This window comes from Aspergillus homomorphus, assembly GCF_003184865.1.
Source record: "Aspergillus homomorphus CBS 101889 unplaced genomic scaffold BO97scaffold_4, whole genome shotgun sequence".
Classification (NCBI taxonomy): Eukaryota; Fungi; Ascomycota; class Eurotiomycetes; order Eurotiales; family Aspergillaceae; genus Aspergillus; species Aspergillus homomorphus.
Window position 1 is genome coordinate 586,578 of NW_020291890.1, and position 13,872 is coordinate 600,449.

Here is a 13,872-nt window from a genome sequence, read left to right on the forward strand (position 1 = left end):
CCTCCCGCACGGCGCACACTCGAGTGGCGCTTTCAATCATTCCCGCGCTTCATCCTCTGCTGCGAGATAGTTTTCTGAACCTTATCTGAAACGGAGTCTCGGGCAGGCTTGAGCAGCGGCGTCTCAGTGACAGTGCGATTGCAGCAGTATATGTAGAGCTTCTTGGCCCACCTAGAGTACGCTTGTGAACTGTAGGTGCTGAGTGAAGACTGCCAGTGTGGATGCGTGTAGTGAGTCTTATTTCTGAGTCTTCCAATTGGGCAATCCCGCTCTGACCGCCCACCGGATTCTGTCAGTCGTCCCTGAGCTTATGTGGGCGGTGAGGAATGACGCGTGGGCTCGGCTTGCTTTGCTCACGTGATGGGTTGGCTGCCTTTGTCACCCTCATTGCTGATTGATCTTATTGTTGATCTTATTGTTGAAAGCAGGTGAATGGATGATTGGAATGAATAGAGTGCATCCTTTTGTTCTTTTTGTTTGACTACTTCTTGCTGTAACTCGAGAGCGCTACTGCCCCCAGTGAATGAGGAATAGACAGACGCGCTTCCTCGGAATCTAGATCCGTACCGTGACAACATATATTCGTTACTGCAGAGCGCATTCTACAATGGAAGCATTCATGTTGAGAAACCGACACTAGCTTTTTCATGAAAAATGATATTGAAAAAAAAAATACCCTGCCGATCATAGCCATGAACCCCACGCTCCCACAAACCTAGTAATGCTAACCCTTCCAGCCAGCCGACGCCAACCCACCGAGTACCACTGCTAAAAGCAGGGACCGAACTCCCTCAATGCACAGAAGCCAGCCAACACCCGCCTGCCGTCTCGAAGCCACGAAAACCAGCCAGCGCAGCTCCCAGCAGCCTGAACTTACCGACACCCTAAATCTACCGGGGAACATGCATGCGCGGCGGCTTCCGAGCGGCGTATCTCATATCGGAGACCTCGTCGACAGGCGAGGCGACCCGGGACACGGGGCGCGAGGTATGCGCAACAAACTGCACCTTCTTCTGCGCGGGCACCGATTGGATTGACCTACTCAGGATAGTATCCGGCCTGTGCGTGCGGCGGTTTTCATAGAAAGTGCCCTTCACACATGTAGCGACCTCCGCGTCGTTCTTGAAGAACGGCCGACGGAGATCGGAAGGGGAGGCCGGGTGGTACACGGCAGGCTGATGCGGCGGCAGCTGTTGCTGTTGCTGTTGCTGTTGCTGTTGCTGTTGCTGTTGCTGTTGCTGTTGCTGTTGCTGTTGCTGTTGCTGTTGCTGTTGCTGTTGCTGTTGCTGTTGCTGTTGCTGTTGCTGTTGCTGTTGCTGCTGCGGTTGCTGTGGTTGCAGCTGAGGGTGCAGTTTCAACGCCGGCTTCAGCGGCAGCGTTTGTGGCTGTGGCACGGGCTTCCGCGTCAGGGTCAACGAGCGTGCCAGCGCTGCGCGCTGCTGCTGCTCATCCACCCACTGCTGTAACCGCCACTGATGGTCGTCCATCTCCTCCTGCTTGCGTCGCTGGTGCTGCTGCTGCTGCTGAGCCTTCACCGTTCCGGAGACGTGACTCCCCTCCGAACTGAGGGTGGTCGTCCGCACCCTCGGTTTCATCGCCTTGGGCGTGCTGACGCCCGGGCCGGTGTTCACACTGGTTTCGCGGGTGGGAAGCTTCTGGGGTTGATCGGGAGGGTAGTAGACTGCTTGCCGCTTCGGGTTCGGTGGCGTCAGCGGGACTTCTTCGCCGGGCTTGTGGTGTTTGACCGCGTTGGAGCGTCGGAGGCTCCCTTCCTGCTGTGCTTCAGCGTCGGAGATTGTCCGGCCGTGTAACAAACCTTTCATCAGAGGCATATCGTGTAAACGCTGTTGTTGTTTTGCTGGGGGTATATCTGTGTAGTGTTAGGTTCAATCTGGTGTATAGCGACTGCGAAATCGTATGTGTGCCAAAGGTCATTTATAGTTTCAGTAGTTTTAAAATGATGATCAAGGAAGGCACACGGGAGGGACCAGCCAAAGTATATATATACCCTATTGTTGACACCGGATCAGAGATGAGACGTCGTCTGGATGTGTGGGACCAAAGACTTGTTGACGATTGCCTCGATGTTATCTGCGACAACAAGGGTCCCGAATGAACAAAGCTATTGTTGCGGAAGTGTCCATTTGTGGTGAAAGAGTGGTGTTCACAATGCGAATGAACGTCCTACTCATTCCATTTTTCGCATTCGCTTTCGTGAGCTTCATCTTGACCTGGTCGATGGCTCCTCTGCACAACATGTCAGCAGCGTGAAATGGTAGAGAATCAAACAACCCATTCCAGGTTCGCATCATAGCATGTGTGGACGAGGGGATCTCAATAAATCATTATCATCTAGTATCTCGAATTGAGCCCGGGATTAAAAATCTATGATACAAAAGAAGTGAAAGGGAAAAAGAGAATAAAAAGAGAAGAAGCATATCTAGCCTAAGCAGAGCCCACCACGTCTGCAACTAGAGCCACAGAACCCATCGAACGCCTGAAAGGAATCCTCGAAAAAGGCCCCGTAGCACCTTGAAGGCCATGACGATGAGCCACACCCACCACAACATGCCCACGAGCGCCCATTCCAGCATGACGAACCCTGTGCGCCGGACCCAGCGCAGCCGGCGATGACGCCTACGGATACCTTTGTCAAGGGTATCGCTCAGTTGCTTCACCGCAAGGGTGCTTGTGGTGTTAAGCTGGATGCTCAGATCCTCGGCATCCTGAGTTGCGGCTTGCACACGCGGGCTGATGCTCTCATTGACCACCTTCTCAAGTCTGCTCAGCTGAGAAGTGAGCGGCGATGACACCGAGCCCGAAAAGTTGCCCATGGCTTGCTGGAAGGCCCGGTTGGTTTCTTCGAACCTTCGGAGCAGTCCCTGCGCCGCCGCATCATACTCGCACAGCCGTGTAACCCGTGGCACGGGTACGGGACCATCGTCATACGAGCGTAGGAGGAATTCAGGGGGTGGTTCGCGCACAGTGTCGGCCCGACGGGTGATTTCCCGAGCCTTGATTCCTGAAGAAAGGAGAAGTGCTCGGGTTCGTTCAACCTCCCGCTTCCCAGGTATACCGCTAACCAGCGAAGTGGAGATACTGCGGTTGGAGATGCTCCAACTACTAGACTGGGCGTCCAGCGCAGGGCGTCTGTGTGAGGACGCTGGGGTGGCTTCTACTCCGGCTTGCGCGAGACCCGTGACAGGGGGTCGGGTGAGGCTGAAAGGCACAGATTGATCCCGGATCCTGCCTTTGTTGATTTGCTCCTGGAATGTATGTATTTCGGGTCCGAATCTCAGCTTTTCGAAGCGTGTAATTGGCGCGTGAACATCTGGCCTACTTGCAAGGTCAGTCGGGAAACTCCCAACGTCCCTCTGAGAGGTGTCCTGATCGCGGTGGATGTTGGCTTCGGCAGCCTGGCCAGGTACATTAGTAGATTCAGAGCTTGGATGCTGAGTGAATTGCTCCTGTCCAGCAGGTGACATTAAGGACGGCGACAGCAATGCATCGTTGCTTGTGCCGACTTTATCCAAGTTTTTGCGCAGAGCCCGATTCGAATCATCTGCAAAGGTAGGCAGCCGACGTAAAAGAGACTTAGCGCCCGACAATTTGTCGCTTTTCATCTCCTCAGCCTCATCTGGCATGTCGAAGTCAGAACTGCTGAGACTATACAGCGAAGGCTTTCGGGCATGTGCCAAAGAGTCTTTTTTCTTGATGCGATCTCCCACTTTCGACATCTCATTGCCCACTTTTTCAGCTATCTTTCCAGGTCCCTTCAGGATACCTCGTAACCTTGATTCTGTCTGGGTTGTATCCTTCCGCATCGGAAATTGCAGTCTATTAATCTCATCCTGGTACGACGACGATGAGATCTGGTAGGTAAGCGGATTCGGCTCCGATCCAATGCGGCCAGTTGCCTCGGACAAGCTATCTTGACGTACAGCGTCCGCGTCTTCCATATTCTCGTCGGCATTGTCCTTGGAGCGAATATTACTCTTGCTGCGCTCGTGCCGTGAGCCACGGGCCCGGGAGAAGCGACCTTTGGAGGGCGAGGGAGACCGGCTTGATGGAGGAGACAAGTTGCTTGCAATGCTGGGAAACACACCCAACTGGGAATGAATGTCGGGAGACCTGCTCTCGGCAGTTGCCATGTTCGTTAAAGGACCGTAACGATCATCGATACTCGGCACGGACGACATAGAACTCCGCTTTCCTTCTGACCTAGCCTTGGCTGAAACATGACCGGGTTTGTTGCGCGGAAAGGAACCGTAGGTGTTATACTTGATTCCCTTGAGGCTGTCGTCCTCAGAATATGCCCCAGAGCCCCTAGTGATAGATGCATCAAGCGTGGGCATATGGTATTTTCCAGGAGAGATTGCTCTGTCAGCATGTGTGTACCGGTATAGGCGATCATCTGCGCTGGAAGTGCTCGCAGAGCTACTGAACAAGCCAAGTTTGCGGCTTCCTGGCTCGAATTCTCTGACCGAAACCTCACTATCATGCGTGCTTCGACCAGAACTTCGAAATCTGTGCCGTTGTCTCCCACGCGCGCCGCTTGTCACACTCGGATGAGCGTCGGATAAAGATGCACGGGAAGTGTACCGTTCCGATTCCATAGATTCTCGGTGGCGCTGCAGCTTTTCCTCTAAACTGAGACCGGCGTCGTGCATACCGACATCTATCAACATATTTGAGTCTGGATAGAGGTAGTTTCCGTCCTTATCGACCAACTTGCTCTTGTTGTGGTCGTCCTCAACCCATGCAGCATCGGCAAGCAATTCTGCCGGGTCAATCACCCAGTCTGATCGCGGCCTGCGCGCTTTCACGCTGCTGGTACGACTAGCACGTCTCAGGCTGGAGGGTGGAGAAGCTGCAAGATGATCAACATCAATTTGAGGTTCCTGAGGCACATGTTTCCTCGACTTTTGAAAAGACGGAAGTTGCAGACGTTCCACGGGGCTGTGGTTGCGATGACTGTAGAGCGACTCCACAGAGTCCACCCATTCATGCACCCTATCGGTGTCGTACCATCCCTCTGCTTCAGCATCAATAATGCACCGCTCACGAAATCTCACTTTGCGGTTACGTATACACTGGAGAGGGTTGTATGTTCGGGAGGAAGGCTCGCTGTTACTCGCGGCAGACACGGAATCTGCAGCGGACGGATCGAGATGCTCGAGAGGAGGAAGCGAAGAAAGAAGTCTTAGGTACTCGGAAAATAGCTCAAAGTGACGCCGGGCCTTCTCAGCCCGAATCAGGGTACTCTCTGAAGCTCCAGAAGGCAAAGCTTCGGAGTCGACTGACTGAGGGAGCAGACTGAGCACCGAAGACGGGGTATGTGCCGGAAAGTCCACCCTTTCAGGAACGCTAGGCTTATTGTAGCGGTCACTCCATGCGTGCACAGTATCATGACGTTGGGAGCTACTGTGGCGAAGGCCGCCCGCAGAAGCAATAGGTTGAGTGTTAGGGTATGAAGCAGTGGGCTGGCTGGCTGACACTATCCTCCGACTGCCTGGAAAGTGACTGGAAGCCGAGCGCCCTAGACTGTTCCTGTCCCTCGACTCGCTCAAATTCAATGCCAGGTTCACAATCTGTAAAGAATCCTTGTCTAGGCCCGTAGTAGCCTGGCTCTCAAGCGGTTCCGTTCCCTGCTCCTGGCCTGCCGCATCCTCTGTCACCTGCCAAGGAATGGTGGCCTCCTCAGTTGTTGTAGCCTCGACCGAGTCAGGTTTCTCCTCCTTTTGACGACTCCACGGAAAACGCGATCGTTTCTTGTACGCCTCAAGACCCGGCTCGGGAGCTTCGCGCTTCTGCCTCCGATCAGAACCCGAGCGGCGGAGGAGTTGATGGGTGTTCTTCAGACTTCTCGAGCCCGGTAGAAATGATGAATCAACGAAAAATCCACCGGAGCTTTGTGTTCGCCGTTGGACTCGACTTCCCTTATCGCCATCTCGAGAGCTACTGCCTAGCGTGCTACCCTCCAGCTCGCCACTCGCGCGTCCCTCATTCATCTGCAACTCTGTCAGTCGAACGGATGCGTCATGGGGATCGATTCGAGGTTGGCGAGAATCTGACGGTGTGTCATTCGCGCTAGGGGTTGGATAGGATGCGGTGGGCGGTTCATTGGTCTTGGGCGACATTAGAACCAGGGCAACGAAATGGGGGTCCGTCCCGCCGGAGTAAAAAGGGGTTCGGCTCACAGGGTGAAGTGGACATGGGCTTGCCCAAGTAAAGTACTAGATGTCGGACATGGCACTGTAGAGCACAGTCAATAAACTAGGGGCAACATAGCAAGTGCACGTCCGTCGGTCTGTGCTGTCGAGACAAGTGGTACGTACTTACTTGCACTCCTCCGACTGCATCATGCGGCGGAGCACATGGAGCTGCAAACACGACAAACACGGCAAGCACTCTCATTGCCGGCCGAAGATAACACCGACATGTGACGTCGGAATGCTGTCTACAGGCTCACCGTTCGGCATACAAAGGAAACATCTAGCATTGACTCTAAAAACGCAAGTGGACAACTAGAGGTACAATTCCTGTAGTAGGAGGCATGAAGTACAAGAAAACTAAATAAACGCCGAGGGTATTGGTTTACTCGACCCTCAGGCACTGTAGACGCGCTTCAGTCTCAATCACCTATACAGAACCATTGCGTTAGCCTGAACCCAAAAAATATGAAAACGAGCGGGAAAGATGGGTTAGACTTACCTCCAGGGCTTGCTTCACTTCCAACACTCTGCGCACTTCACCCAGCCAGTCCTTGCTCAGGATCTTGGCCCATCCCTTGAGGCTATTCATCTCACGGGCGGCGGCATCCAGATTGCCCTCTTCCAGAAGGCTCTCGGTCCGGCAGAGAACACTCTCGACATCATCGCTGCCAGCAACTGCGTCCTTCTTGAACATAACCTTGCTCAGAACAAAGCTGGCAGCGTGGCTGGCAATACCCGCATCCTCGGGCAGGAGACTTGCCTTACGAACCTCATCGGCTACCCGACGGAAGCGCTCGATGACCTGGGATGTGGAAGGGATTCCGCGCTGATAGGCGGTAGGGTTGATCGAGGCAATAGCCGCATCAACGACAGGGTCTTCGGCGGCCAGCTCCTTCACGGCAACAAGCTCACGCACGAATGGGCGAGGGACAGCAGAACGCTCAAGGACCGAGCGGACAGCATCCACGGCGACCTGAAGCTGCTGGGTCTTGAGGTTGGTATCGATGACCTCTCTCCAGCCGGTGGTGAGCTGCTCCAACTCGCTGACGTTTGCCGTCAGTTCATTAAGCTTGCTGAGGCGGCCTTCCCGCTCACGCTCTACCAGGTCCTTCACTTCATGGAGATACTTGCGGTTGAGCTCAATGGCTTGCTCGACCAGCTCGTTCTTGAGACGCTGTTCAGCCACCTCTTGAGCCCTCTGCAACTCCGTGCGGATCTTCTCCTGGTAAGCGTAAGCCAGCTTCTCACGCTCCGCCTCGAATTCTTCGCGGTACTGAGCAGCGTCGGCCGCACGGGACTCCTCAAAGCGACGGATGAGCTCACGGGCAGACTCGTCGAAGGTTGCGTGGGCCTGGTTGATCTCCTCCTGAGCAGCACGGCGCGCCTCTTCCCGAACGGCGATGATCTTCTCTCCGATCTTCTGGAGCTCTTCCTTGGCCTTCTCAACGGGCTTGGAGAACTTAGGGGCGCTGTCGTCGGCACCGATGACCGTTATGATATCATTGAAAGTCTTGACCAATTCCTGGACAATCTCCTCGTCCCCCTCGTTGACCTTAGCAAACTCAAGGGGGGCGACTGCGGGGATGGCAGGTTGTCTGGGTTCCTCCTTCTGAACCGGCTTAGGCACCTCCTCCTTAACAGCCTTGTCATCCTTCACCTTCTCGACTGCTGCGGTCTTCTCCTGGGGCTTAGCAGCCTCAGGCTTGACCTGCGCTTCATGGCTCTTGTCCTTCTGAACAGAGCTCATGTGGGGGCCCTTCTGCGAGACATCGGCTCCAGATGACTCCACCTCGGTGATCTTCGAGGTCAGTCCGCTCTTGCTGGGGATTGTGATCTGATTGCTCTCATCCCTACGGGTAGGGAAGCGAGCGTGACTCTTCAGGGTGTTGGGGAACCGGCGATAGAAGTCTCGTTCTTCGAAATACAGCACACTCTCTTCGCCATAAGGGATAAATTCGGTGAAGAAGTCGTGAAAATTGTCAAACTTCAGAGCCAAGAAGATACCACCACCATATGCGAAGCCCGAGGTGAGGAGCAAGTAGAGGAGGAATCGGCGGAAACGTCCACCCTTCTTGGGAGTGGGAGTGGGCGCAACAGGAGGAGCTTCAGAGCCTACATCCGGGTCAGTATGTGGCTCTTGCTGCGCAATGGGGTGACGATGGCAACAGTACCCTGCTCGGTATACTCCGGCTTAGGAAGGACGGTCTCCGGAGGCACAGGCGACGCGGAGGACGGGGTAACAGGGGTAGGAGCACCGGTGGTAGGAGGCTTAACGTCGGCGAAAAATCTCTAGAAAACATCGAATCCATGTTAGCGACCAATCTGCCATGGATGGTCCGCAAAGCGATGATGCCGTCACCGTACCTGATTCGAGAACCGGCTGCTTGCTCCAGCTCTAGACAGCCATTGTGCGGCTGTCCGTTGGCGAGCGGAGGACAGCAGCACCTGGCGTCCCGTGGCAACAGAAGAGCGCAGCATCCTGGGCCGCACTACTGTGAAGGAAAGCGCTGGGAGCGGGAATAGTTGAGGGGTTGGTGTTGACGAGAGTGAAAACGCGGACCGGAACTGGGATAGGTGCTTTTACGATCCGCTCCGATCCTGCACCGCCAAACAGTGGCTCAGTCAGCTCGGGTCCTCGCACCGCCCGCTTCTTTTGGCTAAGCAGTCACTACGACACTACATCATCATTTAGCAAGTTTGCCAACCCTGCCCCTGTCTCCTACTAATTGGTAGTGTCCCAATACAAAACGGTTCCTATAACCTATATGTATTGGATGCGAACCATACTTATCTAACCCCTTCGTACACGTGGAGGAAAAGCCATAAGTGCGTGATCGAATATTAAATACGTCATCCCAGGAACAAGGAAGATTATTGAAGTATTATATAGGCATAGCATACTGAGAGTCTGAGGGTAAAAAAGGAAAATGCAAGGGAAACGACAGCTCAACCCATAACAAAGAATACAGACGCCATCAAAAGGAAGACACAAAGGGGAGCAAATTGGAACAGCGAATATCCTGAGCAATCTCCTGCAACATGGTGGTCGAATTCGCCAGAGCCAATTGTAACCACGTACATGACCGAAATTTGCTTTCGCAGGTGGAATTAGTAGGCATCAAATGATGAGTTCGGAGACCTTAAGAAGGAGGCGACAGAAATGCGGAAAGCTGCTCAGATTGGGGGCCATCACGGGAGACCGGTTCTTGCTCACTGCAGAACCGAGCTGCTCGATATTCGGCCGAGGGTGCCGCTGTAGCCGTTCCACCAGGAACATTAAGCGGCCATGCTCAGCTGCCGATTGAATTTGTCAAGGTTTGCACAGCAATTCAAGTTCAAGCTCGGGCAGAAGAAGCACGTCTTTCGCATCTAGACAAGTCATACCAAAGAAAGCTAGAACATCCATAAACAGAAGCATCAAAATGCGGGAACTGAAAGGCAGGTATCACAATCTTCTAGCAGTTGCAGGCGCCCGCGCCCTGAGTGCCAGGGGCTTCTGGTCGCAAATCAACACCGGGACGGGGAGCAGCTCGCAGGTTTCGCGGGCCTGCCTGGTCAAGAGGCAGCTTTTTGGCAATAGCGGTGAAGAGTTCTCGCACGTTGGACGACGTCTTGGCCGACGTCTCGAAAAACAGCAAGCCGGCTTCACGTGCATAAGCCTCGGCGTCAGCGGTCGGAATTGCGCGCTTGTCGGGGTTCTCTGTTACAAGATCGAGTTTGTTGCCTGCAAGTGCGATAACGATATTCTCGTTTGCTTGCCGCTGTAGTTCCTTCACCCATGACTTGGCCTTGTCCAGCGACGACTGTTCGATTCCATCCATATTAGCATTTGCCGGCGATCATAATCGGACAAGACAAGTGGCCGTACCGCTTGAGTGATGTCGTACACAACGACAGCGCAGTTGGCGTTCCGATAATACATGGGAGCTAAGGACTTGTATCTCTCCTGGCCGGCGGTGTCCCATATTTCGAACTTGACCGTCGTGCTTTCATCCAGGGAGATGGTCTGTGTGAGAAAGGCAGCGCCAATGGTCGACTCGCGGTAATCGTCAAATTGATCCTATCCAGTTTGAGCTGCGGTCCTGGGCGCCGAGTAGGAGCCATCTCGCTGTAAACTAACCTTCACAAATCTCAAGACTAGCGAACTCTGCCAAGCAATGAGCACATCAGCGACAACCCGGACAATGCACAAAAAAGAATGTTTACCTTTCCAACGGCACTTTCTCCTGTTTCACATTAACAGAGCGTAAGTCAGTTCTCATATTCTGTCAAATCTGAGTGGGGCTGCAGTCAGGGGGGAAAGCTAACCCAGCAACACCAGCTTGAACTGAGCGAACCTGGCACCGGGACGGGCGCCTGCTGCGGCTCTGGTAGCCATCGTGAACGAGGTTTGGTGGACGATTTCGAAGAGAAAAGAAATAAGAAAAAAGGAAGACGATATCGTAGTTGACGGGGAACGTGTGGAAAAAGGACTCGACTCGGAGCGAAAAGCTGAGAGAGCAGGAAGAAACGAAGATAATGAAAAGGCGGGATCGGGACGCTGGGGGAGGTTTGATGGCGGCCTGCCGTGGACGGCGGTGGTTGAGATGACGAAGGGGGGGAGGGAGTTCAGCCACACCTGGCTTAAGCCGACTGGCCGCTGTGCGGGGCGGTGTGGCGCCTGAATTACTGCCTGCCGTTCCGTAGCCTTGAGTCTGTCTGTACTCTGTACCAGTGTACTCTGTAGCCCGTACCTGTGCAGCCAGCCAGCTGCTTATCGGACTAGATAAAGTACGGGCAGGCAGGCCCCAGGCACTGCCAGAGAGAGGGAGGGCTACGTACACTTCCTTCCCACCCTTTTCTTGGAGATCGTCATCACCACACTAACTACTGGTACTACTACTCTTCTGTGGACCACCACTTCCTACTCTCCCTCTTCCTTCAGCTTACCTTCCTGGCTTGACTTTTAAGTCTTCCTTTCCTTTACCAGATTCTTTCCATACCCCTCGCAATATGCGCTGAAGATTCTCCTCCACTCTTTCTTGCTTTCTTTGATCAATTCTCACCCACTCCGCCTATCTGATTGCTCTCTATCCCTACGGGGTAAACTTGAATGATGGCTGCCTCCGTCCTGCCGTTCCGCGACATCAACTTGCACGCTTCATCCTCTCATTATGCCTTTACTTCTCCTTCGTCACCCAATGCTCCAACTCTTGTCGTCGAACGTCCGACCGGTGACTTGCGTCTCGCAAATGGCGGCCTTCCAGGTGCGAAGCGCATCTCCAGTATTGCTGGTATACTGGGCATCATCAAATTGAAACTTGGTATGTCTGCTACTGAGCCATGCTTCCTCTGGGTCTGGTATTGATTATTCTAGATAAATACATCATCGTCATCACTAAGGCTCAGCCCATGGGGCGCCTACGTGGCCACATGGTATACAAAGTCGCTGCGACCGAATTCCTCCCTCTGCGCGAACGCCCTCTGCACGATTCCGACGAGGACACTTATCTGGGCCTGTTGAAGGAGCATCTTCGCACTGGTCCCATGTATTTCTCCTACGCTCTGGACATCACCAACAGCTTCCAGCGCCAGTCACAGAGTGATCTTAGCCTACCTATGTGGAAGCGAGCGGATGACCGTTTCTTCTGGAATCGCTTCCTGCAATCCGATCTGATCGACTTCAGCCTGGGAGAGCATGACACGACTGGTGTACGGTTGGGCCCGCAACCCAGCGTGGATCCGTATATCCTGCCGGTCATGTTCGGAATGTTACGCATCACTCCGGCGAAGGTGAAGTCGACATCTTTCACATTCGCCCTTATTACGCGAAGATCCAGATACCGTGGGGGCACAAGGTACTTCTCACGTGGTATCGATGATCAAGGCCATGTCTCGAACTACAATGAGACGGAGCAAATCGTCATCCTGAATGACGCAACTGGTGGTCTTTCCGGTTTCGCTGGAGGCCAGTCCCTAGCCAAGGAGAAGCTGGGTGGCTCTGGTCAAGACCTCCAGGTCATGGCATTTGTGCAAACGAGAGGCAGCGTCCCCGTGTATTGGGCCGAAGTTAACAATCTCAAGTATACACCGAAACTCCAGGTTCGGGGGGTAGAAACTGCTGTTGATGCTGCCCGCAAACACTTTTCCGAACAGATCCGGCTGTATGGCGAGAACTACCTGGTCAACTTGGTAAACCACAAGGGGCGGGAAGAACGGGTTAAGAATGCCTATGAGCAGTTGGTCCGTATTCTGTTGTCATCTTCCACTGAAGACACCGAAGCAGATGATGCGACATCCGAAAAGGTACATGCTGTTGAGCCCGGTTCCAGACAGAACGAAATGGACAGGTTGCACTACATCTATTTTGATTTCCACAACGAGACTAAGGGACTCAAGTGGCATCGTGCTGAACTGCTACTGGACCGTTTGATGGACGGGCTCACTCGGGGCGGCTATTTCCGCGGAGTCGAAGACCCTGGTGTCCCTGGTGGACAGTTAGACATTCGCTCTGCGCAGACCAGCGTCGTCCGAACCAATTGCATGGATTGTCTAGACCGCACGAATGTGGTGCAGAGTATGTTGGGACGTTGGGCCATTACCCGCCAGCTCATCGATGCTGGTGTTTTGCGCCCAGGCGAGGCTGCAAATGACGATCGGGACTTCGAGAACCTGTTTCGCAACATTTGGGCGGACAATGCCGACGTGGTCTCGAAATCCTACTCCGGCACCGGCGCACTCAAAACCGACTTTACTCGCACGGGAGAGCGCACTCGCGCAGGCATGTTGCAGGATCTGAACAACTCCATCACACGCTATGTGCGAAACAACTTCCTGGACGGTCCACGCCAAGATGGCTTCGATGTGTTCCTGGGTGCATACCTCCCTCCTGATTCCACACTCGGTAGCCTCCAGCTCTTCGTTGATCGCCGACCGTTGATAATCCAGTCAATCCCATACATCTTCGCCGCCGGAGTGTTTATGATCATGGTGTCAACATTCACAAGACGCTTGCCCGACTCTGCCGTGTGGCCACTGCGCTTGTTTGTCATCTTCTGGCTTGCCGTCAGCGCCTGGTGTGCTCGGTTTATTCTCGCTCATGGAATGCTCTATGTAAGTTTTACAGTGATCTTTGCAACATGGTCCTCAATGCTAACGCCTGGGATTCAGGTCAATTGGCCAAAGTTGAATACACCTGCAGCTGGCTCTGAAGGGTATCAAGATGCACTCATCAAGGCTCGCTCAGATCCCATCATTGGCCAATGGCTTCCTGTCCGGAGGCACCAGCGAGGTTATAGCAACGCCAGGCTGGGCTTCTTGGAAGAAGGCAAAACAAGGATCGAGTAGGCTCCTTGGCAAGCTTGTTACTGCATCACTCTTTGCACCACATCTTAAAGATTATTTACTTATCCACTTCCCTGTGTGTATACCAAGCAATGCACATCTTCTACCCTATACATGTTCAACCTCACACCCTACTTTCATTTTTCTCATTATCAATGATCCCTTTTCGTGATTTTTTGCTGCTATCACCCCGTAAGGATCATCAACAGCCTTTAATAATTTACTCAGTAGTAGCAAAGGATTTCCCGAAGATATCTCGGGATTCTGGAGTTCAATCAAGAGTCCTGCTCCATGAAAATGGGTCTAGATTGTAGCTATTCACGTGATTTTATGG

The 13,872-nt window shown here is 53.5% G+C and overlaps 3 protein-coding genes across 3 annotated transcripts; 1 reads left to right on the plus strand and 2 right to left on the minus strand.

The window, feature by feature from the left end:
- Nucleotides 1-689: 689 nt before the first annotated feature.
- BO97DRAFT_468065 (MICOS complex subunit MIC60) lies at nt 690-8,766 on the minus strand. Its single transcript, XM_025699707.1, has 6 exons — nt 8,580-8,766; nt 8,387-8,504; nt 6,715-8,327; nt 2,679-6,236; nt 2,602-2,647; nt 690-1,870 (listed from the first exon to the last, which is right to left on the minus strand). The coding sequence occupies exons 1-6, from the start codon at nt 8,691-8,693 to the stop codon at nt 891-893; spliced, it is 6,429 nt and encodes a 2,142-aa protein (XP_025555077.1). The 5' UTR covers nt 8,694-8,766; the 3' UTR covers nt 690-890.
- Nucleotides 8,767-9,670: 904 nt separating this feature from the next.
- On the minus strand, nt 9,671-10,593 carry BO97DRAFT_431675 (Rab family GTPase; the record flags this gene model as incomplete). Its single annotated transcript, XM_025697499.1, has 5 exons — nt 9,671-10,018; nt 10,084-10,275; nt 10,336-10,362; nt 10,422-10,441; nt 10,524-10,593. The coding sequence occupies 5 exons, from the start codon at nt 10,591-10,593 to the stop codon at nt 9,671-9,673; spliced, it is 657 nt and encodes a 218-aa protein (XP_025555078.1).
- A 391-nt stretch (nt 10,594-10,984) lies between these two features.
- BO97DRAFT_383760 (putative phosphoinositide phosphatase (Sac1)) lies at nt 10,985-13,789 on the plus strand. The gene is made up of 3 exons (XM_025693381.1): nt 10,985-11,518; nt 11,572-13,307; nt 13,365-13,789. The coding sequence occupies exons 1-3, from the start codon at nt 11,308-11,310 to the stop codon at nt 13,539-13,541; spliced, it is 2,124 nt and encodes a 707-aa protein (XP_025555079.1). The 5' UTR covers nt 10,985-11,307; the 3' UTR covers nt 13,542-13,789.
- Nucleotides 13,790-13,872: the final 83 nt, after the last annotated feature.